Source organism: Rhincodon typus, chromosome 26 (assembly GCF_021869965.1).
Source record: "Rhincodon typus isolate 14 chromosome 26, sRhiTyp1.1, whole genome shotgun sequence".
Taxonomy (NCBI): Eukaryota; Metazoa; Chordata; class Chondrichthyes; order Orectolobiformes; family Rhincodontidae; genus Rhincodon; species Rhincodon typus.
In genome coordinates this window covers 44,262,774-44,280,605 of record NC_063357.1, presented here as the reverse complement: position 1 = coordinate 44,280,605, position 17,832 = coordinate 44,262,774, and the positions used below count along the sequence as shown (strand labels likewise).

At 42.0% G+C, this 17,832-nt stretch overlaps 1 protein-coding gene across 4 annotated transcripts in view; it reads left to right on the top strand.

Moving 5' to 3' along the window:
* camkk1a (calcium/calmodulin-dependent protein kinase kinase 1, alpha a) overlaps positions 1-17,832 on the top strand; it is a 145,561-nt gene that overhangs the window by 123,356 nt on the left and 4,373 nt on the right. For 3 of the 4 annotated variants that reach the window (XM_048612773.1, XM_048612774.1, XM_048612775.1), the window contains one exon: positions 10,080-10,127. The exons of the other annotated variant lie outside the window; for it this stretch is intronic. In XM_048612773.1, coding sequence (XP_048468730.1) covers positions 10,080-10,127 — 48 coding nt within the window. The remainder of the gene's footprint in view (positions 1-10,079; positions 10,128-17,832) is intronic. 4 annotated transcript variants of the gene reach the window in all.

The window sequence follows — 17,832 nt, the reverse complement described above, 5'->3', positions numbered from 1 at the left end:
CCTCTCCAATCACCAAGTGAAGAAGCATCTTTGAAAAAGATTGAGTTTACATTTTAGAAGCTGTACTCTGGTCAAATGAAGAGGACTCTGATATCAGTGTCTTTTTAAACAGCATAACCTTAATAAATCTGTTTCTCCTTTTTGTCCAATAACAATTGTGTGGCTAGATGACATCCAGACCAGCAGTAGGGATTGGAAGTTCTCTCCATCTATTGGCTAACAAGTGAGAGAAAACTTAACAAGGTGTCATAAATAACTAACATGATCATGAGGGTGTGATCTCCCATACTGGCAGATTCATTCATTTTCGATGACAGGACAAGAATTACAATGGTTGTCAAAATATTGTACGTTTGTCAGCTGGGGAGAGTGAGCTGTTGCGTTATTTCCAGTTTCATGTCTACATGTTCATCTGCCCTGCCCTAGATTATCCTGGATTATTTCACATGTCCAATTTTGTTTCAGTTCTCAGATGGCAAGGGGTTGAGTTTAGAAGCAAGATGCTACTTCGGGCATGAGTATTTGAAGAGCATTTGAATTATCAAAAGTGACTTTGAAAAGAGATTTATCTGAACTCATCAACTTATTGGCAACTTTCTGTGAAAATAATAAAGGTGCAGAAAATAGACCAATTATACTTAATCAGGAGATTTATAATAGGTTAGCTTACTGTAGGTAAAAGTGAATACAAAACTTCCTCAAAATATTGTAGTCTCCTCCTTCATGAAGTGAATATAATTTTATCAATACTTTGTTTTTCTTCCTATTTTCCACTGTTGTTCTAAGAAATGTTGGAGTTTCCATTTGAAGTGTGCTAACAGAATCTGACCAGTTTTGATTATCGGCCTGTGAGAGAATGAGGCTGTGGAAATAATCATGGGAAGCCAGGAAATGGCAGTGGATTTGAATAAACAATCAGTCTTCATGTAGAAGGCATTAATAGTATCCTAAAAGTGTGAAATTATCAAGGCACACAAAGAGGTGAAGAAATAAACAGAACAACTATCTCTAGAGAAAAAGTACTAGGGAAGCTAATGGAGCTAAAGGCTAATAAGTCCTCTGGACTTGGTGGGTTGCATCCGAGGATATTAAAGGCAGTAATTCCAGAAATAGTGGATACACTGGTAGTAATTTTCCAAGAATGCTTAGATTTAGGAAAAGGCCCAGATGATTAGATGTTTCAGGAGTGATAGAGAGGGATGTAGAAGAGTTGGGAGAGTTGCATTAAGGAGAATGTCACAGCTGCACTAAGAGACGACATCAGGGAGGGCTCATCCAGCGAGGCCATATCCGGAGAACCCATGAATAAAAAAGGAGTATTCACTATGAAGCAGTTATATCCGGGTCTCCCAATAGCCAGCAGAAGATACAGGAACAGATATGTAAGCAGATCATAGAAAAGATGTAAAAACAACAGGGTTTTTGTAGTGGTTGATTTTAACTTCCCCAATATTGACTGGGACTCCCTTAATGCCAGGTGCTTAGATGGGATAGAATTTGTGAGATGTACCCAGGAGGATTTCTTGAAACAATATTTAGACAGTCCAAGTAGGGAAGGGGCCATATATTTGAACTCTGTTGTTTTGTAGTGTGTGTATATGAAAATGTCGGTGGTCTGATTAGTAAGTTTGTTGATGACACGAAAATTGGTGGAGTTGTGGGTAGTGAGCTGTGGACTTGCACCCCAAGATCTCTGTATATCAATGCTCCTGAGGGTCCTGTCATTTTCTCTTGCATTTGACCTCCCAAAATCTACCACCTCACTCCTGTGTGGATTAAAATCCATCTGGTATTTCTCTGCCCAACTTTCCAACTGATCTATATCCTGCTGATAAGCAGAGAGATCTTGGGGTGAAAGTCCATAGCTCCCTGAAAGTGGCAACATTAGTGAATAAGATGATAAAGAAGGCATCTTAAAGAATGACTTAATCATTCGAGGTGCTGAATATAAATGTTGGCAAGTCATGTTGCAGCTGTATAAAACTTTAGTTACGCTTTGTTTGGAATATTGTGTGCAGTGCTGGTCACCATGCTATAGGATGGGTTTGGATGCTTTGGAGAGAGTGCAAAAAGGTTTACCACGATTTTGCCTGGATTGGAGTGGATTAGCTATAAGGAGAGAATGGACAAACTTAGATTGTTTTTGCTAGACCATCAGAGGCTGTGGGATGACCTGACAGAAATATATAAAATGTGAGGCATGGATAGGGTGGATATTCGGTGTATTTTTCCCAGTGTGGAAATGTCAAATACTAGGGCGCATAGCGTTAAGGTGAGCGGGGGAAAGCTTAAAGGAGATGTGCAATGCATGTTTTATACACCAAGGATAGTAGTGCCTGGAACATGCTGCTAGAGGTGATTTAGAATCAGATATGATGGCAAAATGTGTGAGGATTTAGACAGACACATTGACGAGTAGAGAATAGAGGGATACGGACCATGTGCAGGTAGAAGGGATTAGTTTAGAGTGGCATCAGTCTCTGCACAGACATGGTGGGGCAAGGGGTGTGATCCTGTGCTGTGCTGTGCTGTTCTAAGTTCTATGATTAGAAAACTGAATGAGCCTGGCCAGGTAATCGAAATCTCAGTAGGGGACTATTTTGGGAGCTGTAATCATAATTCCGTAAGTTTTACGGTAGTTATGAATAAAAATAAGACTAGTCCTTGGGTGACAGTGTTAAATGGGGAAAGGCTAATTACAACAGTATTAGGCAGGAACTGGAGAAATTACATTGGGGTGGCTGTTTGAGGGTAAATCCATATCTTTTAAAGGCCAGTTGATTAGAGTTCAGGATCAGATTGTTCATGTGAGGATAAGAGAAAAGGATGGCAAGATTCAGAAACGCTGAATAACAAGAAATATTAAAAGTTTAGTCAAAATGAAAAAGGAAGCATCTGTAAGGCGCTTGAGAAATATAAAAGATACAGGAAAGAACTTAAATACGAAATTAGGAGGGCTAAAAGGGGCCTGAAAGGTCCTTAGCAAGTAGAGTTATGGAGAATCTCAAGGCATTTGTACATGTATTGGGAGCAAGAGTGTAGCTAGGGAAGGAGTATGTCGACTCAAGGACAAAGGAGGGAATTTATGCACGGAGCCGGAAGAAGCCAGAGGCCCTTAATGAATACTTCATATCATTATTTGCCAAAGAGATGGATGATGGTAATGTCAGGGAGAAGTGTGTTGATATTCTAGGGCATGTCGATATTAAGACGGAGGAGATTTGGGTGTCTTGAAAAACATTAAGGTAAATAAGTCCCCAGGGTTTGATGAGATCTTTCCAAGGATACTGAGGGAAAGAAGGGAGGAGGTTGTTGGGGCCTTGACAGAGGTCTTTGTATCCTCTTTGGCCACAGGCAAGGTTCCAGAAAGCTGGAGAATAGCCAATATTGTTCTTTTGTTTAAGATGGGAAACAGGGATTGGGAAATTATTGGAGAAGATTCTTAAGGACAGACCTACTTGCATAAGGTTTTTGAGAGGAATTGTAGCTTGGGTTGTTGACGCAGTTGTTGACTTGCTCGCCGAGCTGGTACGTTTGTTTGCAAACATTTCGTCACCATGCTAGCTAATATCATTAGTGTGCCTCCGATGAAGCGTCAGTGTTCTGCCCTGCTTGCTATTTATTGCTCTTGGTTTGTCTTGTGGGTGGCATCACTTCCGGATTTGTTTCTTAGTGGTTGGTATATGGAGTCTAGTTCTACATGATTGTTAATGGAGTACTGGTTTGAGTGCCAGGCCTCCAGAAATTCTCGTGCTTGTCTTTGCTTGGCTTTTCCTAGGATAGCTACTTTGCCCTAGTCAAATTGGTGTCCCTCTTTGTCCATGTGTATTGAAATAGGTGATAGTTGGTCGTGTCTCTTTGTAGCTAGTTGGTGTTCATGAATCCTGATGGCTAGTTTCCTTCTGGTTTGCCCTAGGTAATGTTTTTGGCTGTCTTTGCATGGTATCTTGTAAATAATGTTGGTTCTGTTAGTTGTGGTTGTCGGATCCTTTATTCTCATCAGTAGCTGTCGGTTTGTGGGCTACCATGATTCCTAGTGGGCGGAGTAATCTGATGGTCATTTCAGATATGTCCTTAATTTATGGAAAAGTGACTAGCAGCTCTGGACATGTTGTGCCTTCCTGTTGTGGTCTGTTGTGTAGATATTGACAGACTACGCTTTTTGGGTAACAGTTGTTTCTAAAGAAGCTGTATAGGTATTCTTCCTCGGCTTTGTGGAGCTCTGGGGTGCTGCAGTGTGTTGCGGCTCACTTGAACAGTGTTTTGATGCAGCTCCGTTTGTGGTTATTGGGATGATTTTTAAAAATTACCTGTAGCATTCTGCCGCCGTTCTTTCAGCTGTTTTCCGTGCTGGTGGGTTGATTAGCGGTGGCTTATATTTTACACTGTGTGGCAGTACCTGTTTTCTGATGCATTCATGTAAGAAGTGAAGTTGCTTGCGGACAGAATGCTACAGGTAATGGTTAATGATGCCCACAACCACCTTCACAAATATGAGTGGGAAATAACGCACCAAAAAACTTTATATTCAATCTCGACCAGCCAAGAACAGACAGCAACACCAGAATGAGTCATTACCATGAAACAACAGAAGACCAAGACCAAGAAAAGACAGGCCCTACAGGAGAAACTGGCTAAACTTTCCCATAACAATGACACAGACAGAGCAGACACTTGGATAAGGAACCTTTCTGACCAGCCACTCTCAGACACCGAAAAAGCCGTCTTGGTACACAGACTAAACAACAGTCACGGAGACGTTAATAAAACCAACTTCCTGACTGCACTGGAATCCACATTAAAAAACAGACTCACCAAAGAAACCCAACAAACTGTAAGACAGATAGTAGCCCCAATGCAAAGCAGAAGGAGTGAGGGGAATACTTTCAACACACTAGAGAGGAGAGCCCTACCAGCACTCGAGAGACAGGAACATTGTAATTCTACCGGCGGACCAAAGGAGCATGACTTTCATACTGAACAGAAAACAATACATCGAGAAAGTGCACACTTCACTTGCAGATACCAACAGATGGCAACAGACCCAGCACCACAACTGGAAAATGGTATTGTAATCATCCTGAAGAATCTACACAAAACGGGCAAAATTAACAAATTTGATTACCAGAGAATGAAACCAAACAGATCAAACACACCCCGCTTCTATGGACTCCCCAAGGTACACAAGCCGGAGGTCCCCCTCAAATCCATAGTCTCACTACCGGGTACATCGACATATAGACTAGCAAAAGAACTACAAAGGAGACTGAAACACCTAGTAGACGGTTCCAAACCACTCCATCCATGCTGCCCAAGAATTCCTCAACATCATCAAGGACACCAGAATAGATGAGGACGAGATCAGGATCTCCTTCGACGTGACTGCACTATTTACCTCCATAAACATCCCCTTAGCTAAAGAAACACTAGCCTCGCTACTAAACAGGCCCAGGATACAGATACCCAACAACACCAATACCATCAGTAAAGAAGGCACTCTTAAACTACTGGTTCTGTGCCTCACAGCCCACTTCACCTTCAACGGCAAGGTATATGGACAACTCAACAGAACATCCATGAGATCACCGATATCAGGATTAATAGCGGAAGCCGTAATGCAAAGACTGGAATGGACAGCACTTCCCACCATACAACCAAAACTATGAATCCGTTATGTGGAAGACACCTTTGTGATTATCAAACGTGCTAAACTGGAATAAACCCATCTACCCATAAACAATATCCTCACCGGATAAAATTCACCAGGAAAGAGGAGAACAACAACAAACTTACTTTCCTGGACATAATGATTGAAGGTATGGCTAACGGTGAACTCCAGACTGATGTACACAGGAGGGCCACCTATACCGATCAGGTACTTAACTGCAATAATAATCATCCCAATACCCACAAATGGAGCTGCATCAAAACACTGTTCAAGCAAGCTGCAACACACTGCAGCACCCCAGAGCAATGCAAAGCCGAGGAAGAACACCTATACAGCGTCTTTAGAAACAACGGTTACCCAAAAAGCGTAGTCTGTTGATACCCACACGAGACCACAACAGGAAGGCACAACATGTCCAGAGACACTAGTCACCCTTCCATACATTAAGGACATATTTGAAATGACCGTCAGATTACTCAGCCCGCTAGGAATCATGGTAGCCATAAACCAACAGCTACACTATGACAGCTACTGACAAGAATAAGGGATCCGACAACCATAACTAACAGAACAAACATTATTTACAAGATACCATGCAAAGACAGCCAAAAAACATTACCTAGGGCAAACCAGAAGGAAACTAGCCATCAGGATTCATGAACACCAACTAGCTACCAAGAGACATGACCAACTATCACTCATTTCAATGCGCATGGACAAAGAGGGACACCAATTCGACTGGGACAAAGTAGCCATTCTAAGACAAGCCAAGCAAAGACACTCTCAAGAATTCCTGGAGGCCTGGCACTCAAACTGGAATTCCTTAACAAACATGTAAAGCTGAACCTCATATGCCAACCACTAAGAAACACTTAAGGTTTTTTGAGGAAGTGACAAAGATGATTTGGCGAGGGTAGGGCAGTGGATGTTGTCTAAATGGACTTTACTGAAGTATTTGATGTGGTCCCTTGTGGTAGGCTGGTACAGAATATTAAATCATATGGGATCCACAATGAATTGGTAAATTGGATACAAAATTGGTTTGGAATAGAAGGCAGAAGATAGTTGTGGAGGGTTGTTTTTCTGACAGAGGTCTGTGACCAGTGGTGTATTGCAAGGCTCAATGCTGGGCCCTCCGTTGTTTGTAATAAATGTATAAATGATTTGGATGAAAATGTAGGTGGTCTGATTTGTAATTTTGTGGATGACAACAAAAAGTTTGTGGATTTGTTGATAACGAGGAAGATTATCAGAAGTACGCAGAGGTTATTGATCAGTTGGAAAGTTGGGCAGAGAAATAACAGATGGATTTTAATCTGGATAAATGTGAGGTGTTGGATTTTGGGTGGTCAAATATAAGAGGAAAGTAGACAGAAAATGGCAGGATTCTTAGGAACATTAATATACAAAGAGACCTTGGGTTCCAAGTCCATAGTTACTGGAAAGTGGCAACACAAATGGATAAGTTGGTAAAGAAGGTGTATGGTATGCTTGCCTTAATCAGTCAGGGCACTGAGTATAAATGTTGGCAAATCATGTTGCAGCTATAGGAAGCTTTAATTATTAGGAATGTTGTCTGCAGTTATGGTTGTTATAGGAAGGGTTTGGATGCTTTGGAGAGAGTGCAAACCGAGTTTACCAGGATATTGCCTGGATTGAAGTGCATTAGCCATAAAGAGAGATTAGACAAATTGGAGCATCAGAGGCTGAGGGGTGCCTTGATAGAAAAATATAAAATGAGAGGCATGGATAGTGTGGATAATCAGTTTTTTTTAAGGGTGAAAATGTCAAATACTAGGGAGCATAGCTTTAAGGTGAGAGGGGGAAAGCTTAAATAAGATGTGTGAAGCAAGTTTTTTACATAGAATGTAGTGGGTGCCAAGAAAATGCCGTCAGATGTAGAAGCAGATATGGTAACAACCTGTTTAGACAGATTTAGACAGACACATGAACAGGCAGCGAATAGAGTATGGACCATGTGCAGGAAGAAGGGATTAGTTTAGAGTGGCATCAATGTCGCCACAGACATGGTGGGCCAGAGGGCATGTTCTTGTGCTGTACTGTTCTATGTTCTATGGTTGGAAAATTGTCAATGTAACATGTTATTCAAAAAGGGAGGGAGACAGAATACAGATAACAGTATGACTATAACTAAAGGTTAATGTCTGTCATTGGGAAAATGTTAAGAGTCTATTACAAAGAATGTAATAGCAGAGCATTTAGAAATACGTAATATGATCAAGCAGAGTCAGCATGGCTTCATGAAGGGGAAATCATGCCTGACAAGTTTACCAGAATTCTTTGGGGAGGTAACAAACAGGATAGATATAGGGCAAGCAGTGGATGTAATATTTAGATTTTCAGATTTAGATTTAATAAAGTACCACACATTGGGCTACTTGATAGGATAAGAACCCACAGTGTTGGAGCTATTGTATTAGCATAGATTGTCAATTGGGTAACTAATAGAAGATAGAGTGTTGGGCTAACGGGGTGGGGGGTGTTTTCAGGATCGCATATTGTAACCAGTAGAGTACTACAGGGATTAGTGCTGGGGTCACAGCTATTTATAACATATATATTCCATATTGATGGAAGTAAGTGTACTATTGTCAAGTTTGCAGATGACACAACAATAGATGGAAAAGCAAGTGGTGAGAATGACACAAAAAGTCTACAGAGAGATGTAAATAGGCTAAACGAGTGGGCAAAACCCCGGCAGATGGAATATAATGTGGGAAAGTGAGAGGTTATGCACTTTGGCAGAGATAATAGAAAGACTGCAGAAAGATACAGCACAGAATGATTTGGAGATCCTCATGCATGGATCACAAAAAGCAAGCATCCAAGTTCAATTGGTAATAGGGAAGACTTTATTTCAAAAGGAGCGGTGTACAAAAATATCATCTCTTGATAAAACTATACAAGGCACTACTGAGACCACATTTGAATACTCTGAACAGTTTTGGTCCCCTTATATAAGGAGGAGGTTCCATCAGATTGGAAAGTAGCAAATGTGACTCATTTATTCAAAAACGATGGGAGATGAAAGCAGAAAGCTACAGATTTCTTAGCTTAACACCTGTTATAGGGAAAATGTTGGAAAGCATCTATGTCAAGACTCACTGGGGTGGCACAATGGAAATCAAAACCCACTATTCCTGAAGTAATCACAGAAGTTACATTTTTAAAAGAAATACATATCTTGTTGTTGGTAGGCAGAGGACCTTTTGTCGTTAATACTTGGTCCCTAGTCCACAAATTAGTCAGTTTCAAATATAACCAACCACTTGACCCCAATTTGTCTGCACCTTGCTGGAACCTACAGCTACACAAACAGGATTCACAAAATTTATCAAATTCCTTACTTTCAACACATGCAGCCATCCTTGTAAATCACTGGGTTCCCTTCTAGCTGGTAAGGTGAAATAAGTGGTGTGCCACAGGGATCAGTGCTAGCACCTCAATCATTTATAATTTATATAATTGATTTGGATGAAGGGACAGAAGACAGAAATGTCATATTTGTTGATGACACCAAGATAGGTGGGAGGCTATGTTTTGAAGAGAACACAAGGAGGCTACAAAAAGATTAAGATAGTTAGGTGAGGAGGTAAAGGTCTGGCAGCTGAAAAATGGGAACTGGAAAATGTGCATTGTCTATTTTGGAAAGAAGAAGATAAACACATAAAGTGAGCGCCACCTTCCACATGGTTACACACCAAGACTGTTGGGTCAGGGGGTTGTAACCTTCCTTTAATTAACTAGGGAAATGTTTGAAGGGTTAAAGTAATTTCACTGATCTCCCATGGCCTTTTTCCTCAAAGCAAACATGTCAGTTCAGAGCTCATTCTTTGGGGCACCAGTGGCAGCAGCACAGTGTGGTTAATGAACCCAGCTCTGCTGAGAGCACATTGTCTCAGGAGGCTGGTGGCAAGACTAAGCATTGACAGCCTGGGCTTCTGGTATGTTTTTAGAGTATTCCACTTCCAGGATAGGAGTGAGCCCATTCTCAATCAGGCATCCTACTTTGCCCATTCTGTTGGCCATGTTCAAAGACAAGATCAGAAATTGCTTGAAAAACTCAGCAAGTCTGGCAGCATCTCTGAAGAGAAATCAGAGTTAATATTTCAGACTCAGAGACCTTTCTTCAGAACCTTCTTCAGTCCTTGTCCTGTAGAAGGGTCAGTGGACCTGAAACGTTAATTCTGATTTCTGTCCACAGATGCTGCCAGACCTGCTGAGTTTTTCCAGCAATTTCTGATTTTGTTTCTGATTTCCAGCATTCACAGTTCTTTGGTTTTGTATTGGACATATTCATTGTTGATTTCTGATTCTACCCGACTCTTTCTATTTTACATATTCACAATATTTTATTTCCTTTATTTCTTCATTATTCTGACCCTTACAGGGACAAGACTGTGTTTCTGAATTCTTCAAAAAGGCATCCTTCGTTAAGGTAGCGCGCGTGTATGTGTGTGTGTGTTTATGCAAGAGACTGAATACATCTGTATATATGTGTGTGAGTGTGAGAGATTATGTTGGATATTGTAAGAGTATGTGAAGCGTATGTGTGATTGTATGAGATTGAGACAATATGAATAAGTGTGTGTGTACAAGAGTATGTGAGTCACATGGGTTGGTCATTCTGCCTCACCCAAGGTGAATAAATTCATGTTGTTAAAATGATGAATGGTGTTACCAAATCTGATACTGTCAACTGGCTCCCTCTGACAAAGGGGAAGTCAGGCCATTGCAGTTTATTAGATTGGGAAGGTGAACTATTGTGGTGGCGATTCCAGGAATCTGGCATGATGTACGGACGCCCCAGGATTCTGCACCTTTTATTTTTGCTTCCAAAATCTAATGTGGCTTCAGGATGGGCTCTTTTGTCATATCATACCCCCAACCCCACCCTGTGCCCCAACTCCATTTGAGATACGAAAGAGGAGCCTGGGGGCTACCTGGGGAATTCCAGCCAGCACCCAACTCTTAAACCCAGCAATCCTCCATTTTGTCCAGATTAGGCTTCAGTTCCTGTGATTTCAACAGGCCTCAAATATCTGACAGGACCAAAGTAATCAACCCTAGAAGGTACTGATTGTCTATGAATGCTGACAGTACTTTTGCTAAAGGAATAACAAAAAAAACTTCACCCCCTGAAGGACCTTTGTTACCCCTTTTGAAATGGCCATTCAATGACCAACACTCTCAACCCACCAGGAATTGTGGAGTCCATGGGCTTAAGAATAAGAAATGAATAAACTAGGTCATATTCAAATTACATCCGGTGGAATATGTTACCAGACTGATCTTTATGCAGGTCAGTTTAGGGACTAAAGAGATAACTGGCTGTATTTTTGGTGAGAGAAGGGACCGGAATTCAATACCTGCTGTGCTGGGAATTGGCCAGCGTTCATTAGAGGGCCACCAAAGAAATGCAAACTTTTAAATAAAGAATACATGTTCCTGAGGAGATGGGGAGCAGGAGTGCCTTCCTACAAACTAGAAGAAAAAAAACAATAAAACTGGTCTGACTCGTCTCATATACTTCAAAACAAAGGTTCAGTATGACCAGTGTACTGTGTACAGTTCTGGTTGCCCTACTATCGGAAGGATATTATTAAATTGGAAAGGGTTCAGAAAAGATTTACCAGGATATTGCCAAGACTGGAGGGTTTAAGTTATATGGAAAGGCTGGAGAGGCTGGCATAATTTTCATTGGAGTGTATGAGGTTGAGGGATGGCCTTATAGAGGTTTATAAAATCATGAGGGGCATAGATAGGGTCTTATAGCAAAGGTTTTTTCATGCAGATGGGGGAGTTCAAAATAAGGGGGCATTTTTTAAGGTGAGAGGAGAAATATTTAAAAGGGACCTGAGGGGCAACTCTTTCACAGAAAGGGTGGTTCGTACGTGGAATGAACTGCCAGAGGAAGAGGCAGATGCAAGTACAGTTACAATATTTAAAAGACATTTGGATAGGTACATGAATAGGAAAAGTTTAGAGGGATATGGGCCAAATGCAGGTACGTGGGACTAGTTCAGTTTGGGAAACTGGTCAACATGGACGAGTCAGACCGAAGGGTCTGTTGCTGTGCTATGTGACTCTATGACTCTATAAGAACAATGTGCTTATTTGCAAGTAGTACTGATTTTGTTCATGGCTTTTTTTCCCTCTGAGTCACTCACTCTCCCCTTCCTAGGGTTTATCTTCCACCAGTTGGCGGTAAGACTTTGGGCCAAATTTCATTCTGTCCAATACCCGCCAGATACCAGCAGTTCAAACACTGGTCATTGGACCTAGGGCCAACTCATTCAGGCTTGTGTTTGTATTTCCAAAAATATCAGTTTTATTATTAAAATTTATAAACAAAAACAATTGAAAGAACATTTGACTTGAATATTACAGAATTTGCAAGAAAATTCTATTGTCCTAGCACAGCACATTCTACCTTATGCAATTTTAATAATTGTAATATCTGTGAAATGCATTCCATGGCAGATTCACAGCCCAAGGGCAAAACATTTCAAATTGGAAATTACAGAATCTGCAATAGATTTAACATTTTCACCTTGCTCCACTCTGAGGTACCTTGACAGTACTCTTTATTTACAATGTACATTCTTTGAAAGATGCAAAGACTGAGGATTCTACAGTTTCCAGCCCCTCTGTGTACTGTGGCTCAAAGGTCTTAGACAGTTACCTTTCCCCATTGCCCCTCTACAGGGGCTGTCCCAAGCTTCAGTGGCCCTCAGCACATAGTCCTGGACCTTGGAATGTGCCCATCTTCAACACTCAGTCAAGCACAAGATTCATCAAATCTTGGGCAGACCAAAAAGCATCTTTTACTGAGTTGATGATCCTCCTGGTGCAGTTGATGTTTACTTGGTATGTGCCCCTGGAAATCCATCAGTAGAGCATAGACTGTTGTGGCACAGATTCTGCACAGGGTGAACGACTGATAGAAACTCTGCAAAAACACATTCAACAAGGAGGTTAACAAGTCAGTTCCCTCCCATAGTAACCTTGACGCGAGTGTGTGGAAGGCCTTTCTCACCACTAACGATGCTTGTTTGTAAGTTCTGGCAATGAGGCATGCTACCAAATGACTTTTACAGTCTGCTCAGGAGCCATTTGACAGGACCTACCATGTCCTATTGCTGCAGGACCTCAGGTACATTGTGTCTGTGACCAGGGGCCACTGAATTTTTATCCTGTTGACATTTATTCTTATTTCCTATGTTTTATACTCACTAGGAGGTTTGTAAATGAAATTTCTCTTTTTCTTACCTGCTATGTTTCCTCACTTGGATTTAAATTACACACTGCTAATGAAGCATTTCACACGCGTTTCTTGATGGAACCCTGTGTGTTACAAACCATCTGATTTGACTTGTAAAACAATTTAACTGTGACTATTCTTTCAAATTTAACATCTTACACTTATAAAGTGTCACTGAAACACCCCAAGGTGCTTCAGAGAAATATAGTTTGACATAAAAAGACACCAACCAAGGAAGACAGGTGGCCAAGAGCTCTATTGTAGAGACCGATTTTAAGGAGTTTCTTTCAGGAAGAGGGAGGTAGAGTAAGAGAGGTTTCTGGAGGGAATTCCAGAGATGAGGGCCTAGACATATAAAGGCTCAGCCATCCATGGTGAAGCAAAAGAGGTTAGAATGATGGCAGAGATCTTAGATTGAGGAATGAAGTGGCCTTGGAGGATTGTGGGACTGCAGTGTGTATTGTATGCAATTTTGATCTCTTTATCTGACAAAGGATGTCCTGCCTATGGAGGAAGTACAAAACAGTTTATCAGACTGACTCTGGAATGGTAGGACTGATGTATGAAGGGAGACTGCGTCGGTTAAGTCTATATTCACTGGAGTTTCAAAGATTGACGGGGAAATCTCTAGAAATCTCGTAAAATTCTAGCAGGACTAGACAGGGTAAATGCATCAAGGATGTTCGCGATGACAGGGAGACCAAATCCAAGGAACACGGTTTAAGGACACACAGACCATTTAGGACTAAGATGAGAGGAAAAAAATCTTCAACCAGTTAGCAGTGAGCCTGTGGAATTCTCCGCTACTGAAAGCATTTGAGGCCAAAACATTGAATGGTTTCAAGAAGGTGTTAGATATAGTTCTTAGGGTTACAGAGATCAAAGGATATGGGAGAAAGTGGGAACAGGATACTGAGTTGGATGATCAGTTATGATCATATTGAATGGCAGAGCGGAGTTGAAGGGGCAAAAAGTTTACTCCTGCTCCTATTTAATATAATGCTATTTTACAGAGGTAGGTAGTGTTGAGACCATGGTGGGGTTTGAAAACAAAGATGATTAAAATCAGGGCATTGATAGACTGGGAGGCAGTGTACATCAGTGAGCACAGAGATGAGTGGGGAATAGGTCAAAGAATTCTCGATTACTTCACTTTGGTGGGTAGAGATCAGCTTTCTTCCTCTAATTGTTATTCCCTGCTGGCTGTCAACCAGCTGGTTTTGTAATTGCACTCCATGCAGTATGAGACACTTTAGCAGCTCAGTGGCTCAGCTATAGAAGAAAATCAGCATTGAATCTGAAGTAACAAACTGGGCATCAGGGAGAGAGAGGATGATAATTATGGGGCAATCTGATTACCATAATTAAACAGGGGTGAGTAAATGGAGCCAACACAAGCCTGCCCCTTGATACCATCTGTTGAAAGAGAGGCCAATACGAAAATTGAATTTAATTGGAAAATGAGAGATAAACAAACATTGATCATAATAATGCAATTAGACAGTGTTAGCACAGGGTTGTTAAGTGAAAGCACTTGATTTCAGGAAAGGCGTTTTTGGAACTACTGGCCTTAAATTGGAGCGAACAAAAATGAGAAAATGGATTGTAGGGTCAAGTTTCAAACCAGAATGAAATGTCTTTAACATATCAATGTCGGTATGGAGGCAACGCTACACCGTCAGAGCCGCTGTCGTTTGAAATGAGGCCCCGTCTGCCATCTCAGGTGGATGTAAAAGATCCCACAACGCAATTTGAAAAATAGCAGGGAATTCTCCTGGTGACAATATAGTGCGGAGCTGGAGGAACACAGCAGGCCAGGCAGCATCAGAAGAGCTCCACTGATGTTGCCTGGCCTGCTGTGTTCCTCCAGTTCCAAACTGTGTTATATCTGACTCCAGCATCTGCAGTTCTTGCAGTTCTCCTGGTGACCTGGCCAATACTTATCCCTCAGTCAATGCTAAAGCAGATTATTGGCCATAACCTCTATGCTGTTTGTTGGAGTTTACTGTGTTTACATTGGCTGTCACATTTCCTGCATTAGACCAGAGACTGTGCTTCAAAATGTACTTCCATAGCCGCTCAGTGCTTCGAGATAGCCTGAGATAGTAATGGTGCTACATAAATGCAAGTCTTTCCTTTCTGCTAAATAGGTGATGAGTGTATCATGTACAGAAGCAAAAATCTGTACAAAGTAGAATCTGAAAGAGATGTTGAAAGGAAAATTAAGAAAGGTTCCCTCACATTTAAGGAAGTTTTTGGAAAATCAACAAACAACAATGACAGGAGATCACAGAGAGGTTAGAGTAATGAAAAGAATCATTAAACTGTAGTTAGGAAAGTCTCAATGTTAATATTCAAACACAGGCACTGCTATTAATTGCTGAAGTGTACAGCATGTAATAAAGTGGTTGGACCTGCTAAAACGTCCAGTCGGATGAATGCTGAATCACCCATCACTAACACTGCTCACCCTGTTCTCAAATTCTGACTGTACCGTATTACCTAGCATATGATTAACTCAACTTAAGTTCTGCAGCCCCAGGAGTTGGCACTGCAACATCCAGATGTGAGGGGAATGCAGTAGCACTATTTCTGATTGGAGCCATCCACTGATATGTGTCTTTTTCATGCTGTTAGGTGACTAGTTTTGGGGATAATTAATAGCACCAATTCTTCCAGTTGTAACAATATTTCCCATCTATTGAGCAAGTTTCCTTAATACTTTAAGACCAACATGAACCATTATTACATATGGTGACCACTCCATGTATGTGAAGAACTTCATGATAGCCATGCTGTACTGAGCTTCCAGTTTAAACGTGCTGTGTTTGTTTTCATTACCTTAGCTGTGAAGGTTGTGTGGGATCCTCCCTTCAAGGCTGGAGAGCCAAAGTCTTTACACATTTTTTGTCATATGTCAGTCTCATGTGGGCTAGGGGTGTGGGGTTATGGCAGAGGAATGTGTAGTGTAGCAGGAGTGTAGGGAGATATGGGAAAAGGGTTGTGGAGGTATGGGTAAGGATGTGTTGGTAATATGGATGGATAGTCGTGAGTGATGCAGGTGGAATGACCTGGAGAATGTGGGTGGGCGTGTTGGGAGTGGGAAGTCAGGATCCCATGCTCCTGTCAGTACTGATGTAGGTGTCAATTTACATTTTGCAGTTACAACTCTACAGAAGACAAATTAAATACTGTATTGAGTATTCTTAAAGGCCTTGGTTTGATGTTGGTGACTGCTGGGAGAGTGGCCCCTTCATCTTTGCTGACCAATAGGTTGGACTGTCATTGCAGCCGTCATTCCCTTTAGTAGAAGGATGAATGTCTACCCCCATGAACTGCCAGTCAATCAGAAATCTGGCATCTCAGCAGGCGCAGCACCACCACCATTATCAATGGCCATTGCTGGGTCTGCACCTGGAGGTTGGGCGCAAATTGGTGGATCTACACACACTCCAGTGAAACCAGGGCCAGTCATCTAGGTGAGGGCTAGAAACCTCATTGGTGTGGGCATAGGCATTACCACTGGATGACCCTTCAATGGTCAAGAAGTGCCTGGAAAGAAGGCTCCATGCCCCGACGGAAGCTGCCTGGAGGTCACCAGGGTTTATCTGTTGGTCTGCTCACTCTGTCTGAAGCTTAATTGACTGTGGATAGGTAGGAAGTCTGCTCCCATTCCTGTCACTGGTAAGATGGTATGGTGCTGGAGAAGATGACAAGTGCACCACTCACCATTTCTAGCACCATTTTGAAAACCCAACCCAGTGTGCGAGAAGCATGATATAGACACACAGAAATTGTTGAGATTCAGAAACATGCAGTTTGCACACCTTTGCACTTTCTGAACTGCATACTTTGACCTATGAATGACATTACCCTGGATTTGTGGTTCTTTGCTCAGGTTTATGTTTGCAGTGCAGTGATGAGTGCGATTGGGTGCAGAATGATTCTGACTGTATAGGGGTGGGTTAACAGGCCTGCTTCCCCTCCCCATTACATCACCTCAACTTTCAACACTGGTTAAAGGTTCTCTAAAGCTCACCCATCACCCTACACTTGACAGGCTACCTCACATCCCCTCAGATCCCGCATGCCACCTTGAACCCCATCAAATTCCACATGCCACCTCCATGCCCCCATATATCCTCCATAGTCACTCACTCAGTATCCACTATTTAGAGCACTGAGGCGCCATATGCAGTAGAATTGGGAATCCTGCTGGAAGGCTTGAAACAAAATGTATTGGGCATACTTGGCCAAGTTGCTGGTGGCTTGAGCCCAGCCACTCACTGATACTGTCACTCAGACTAAGAGTAGTTGTATATCTTCCTGCTGAACTGGCAATGATTCCCCTGTGTCTGGAGCTGAGGCAAGTTACTGGGACAGAGGAGAGATGTTTTTGCATCTAGCTGCACCATACCTCAATGAAGAATGTCTGAGGCTTGCAATGGGTACTTGAATTTGAGACCCCTTTGTCATCCTTTGTTTCGCTTAGATGCCCCTCCACACCTGGGAGCATCAGCCAGCCCTTGTCTTTGCAGGGAGAGATCATTACAATGATTCCTTTATTCCCCATCTAAGAATAGAATGAGGAGCTGGTGGGGAGAAGTTCACCATTCAAGGCATTCTAGCCCGAGGCATGTATCACACTGGAAAGTGAGCCAATATTCCGAGATGGGAGCTTTGGCCCCCTTTTGCCAGGTCTGGCTGGAGTGGGGTTGGAACCCCACGCCTTCACACTCTGTGGCTGGAACATATGACTGAGTCCTCCTCAAACTCAACATGCAAATGTAAATGTGAAGCAAAAATAAAAGTTACTGGAAAAGCTCAGCAGGTCTGGCAGCATCTGTGAAGAGAAAATCAGAGTTAACGTTTCAAGTCC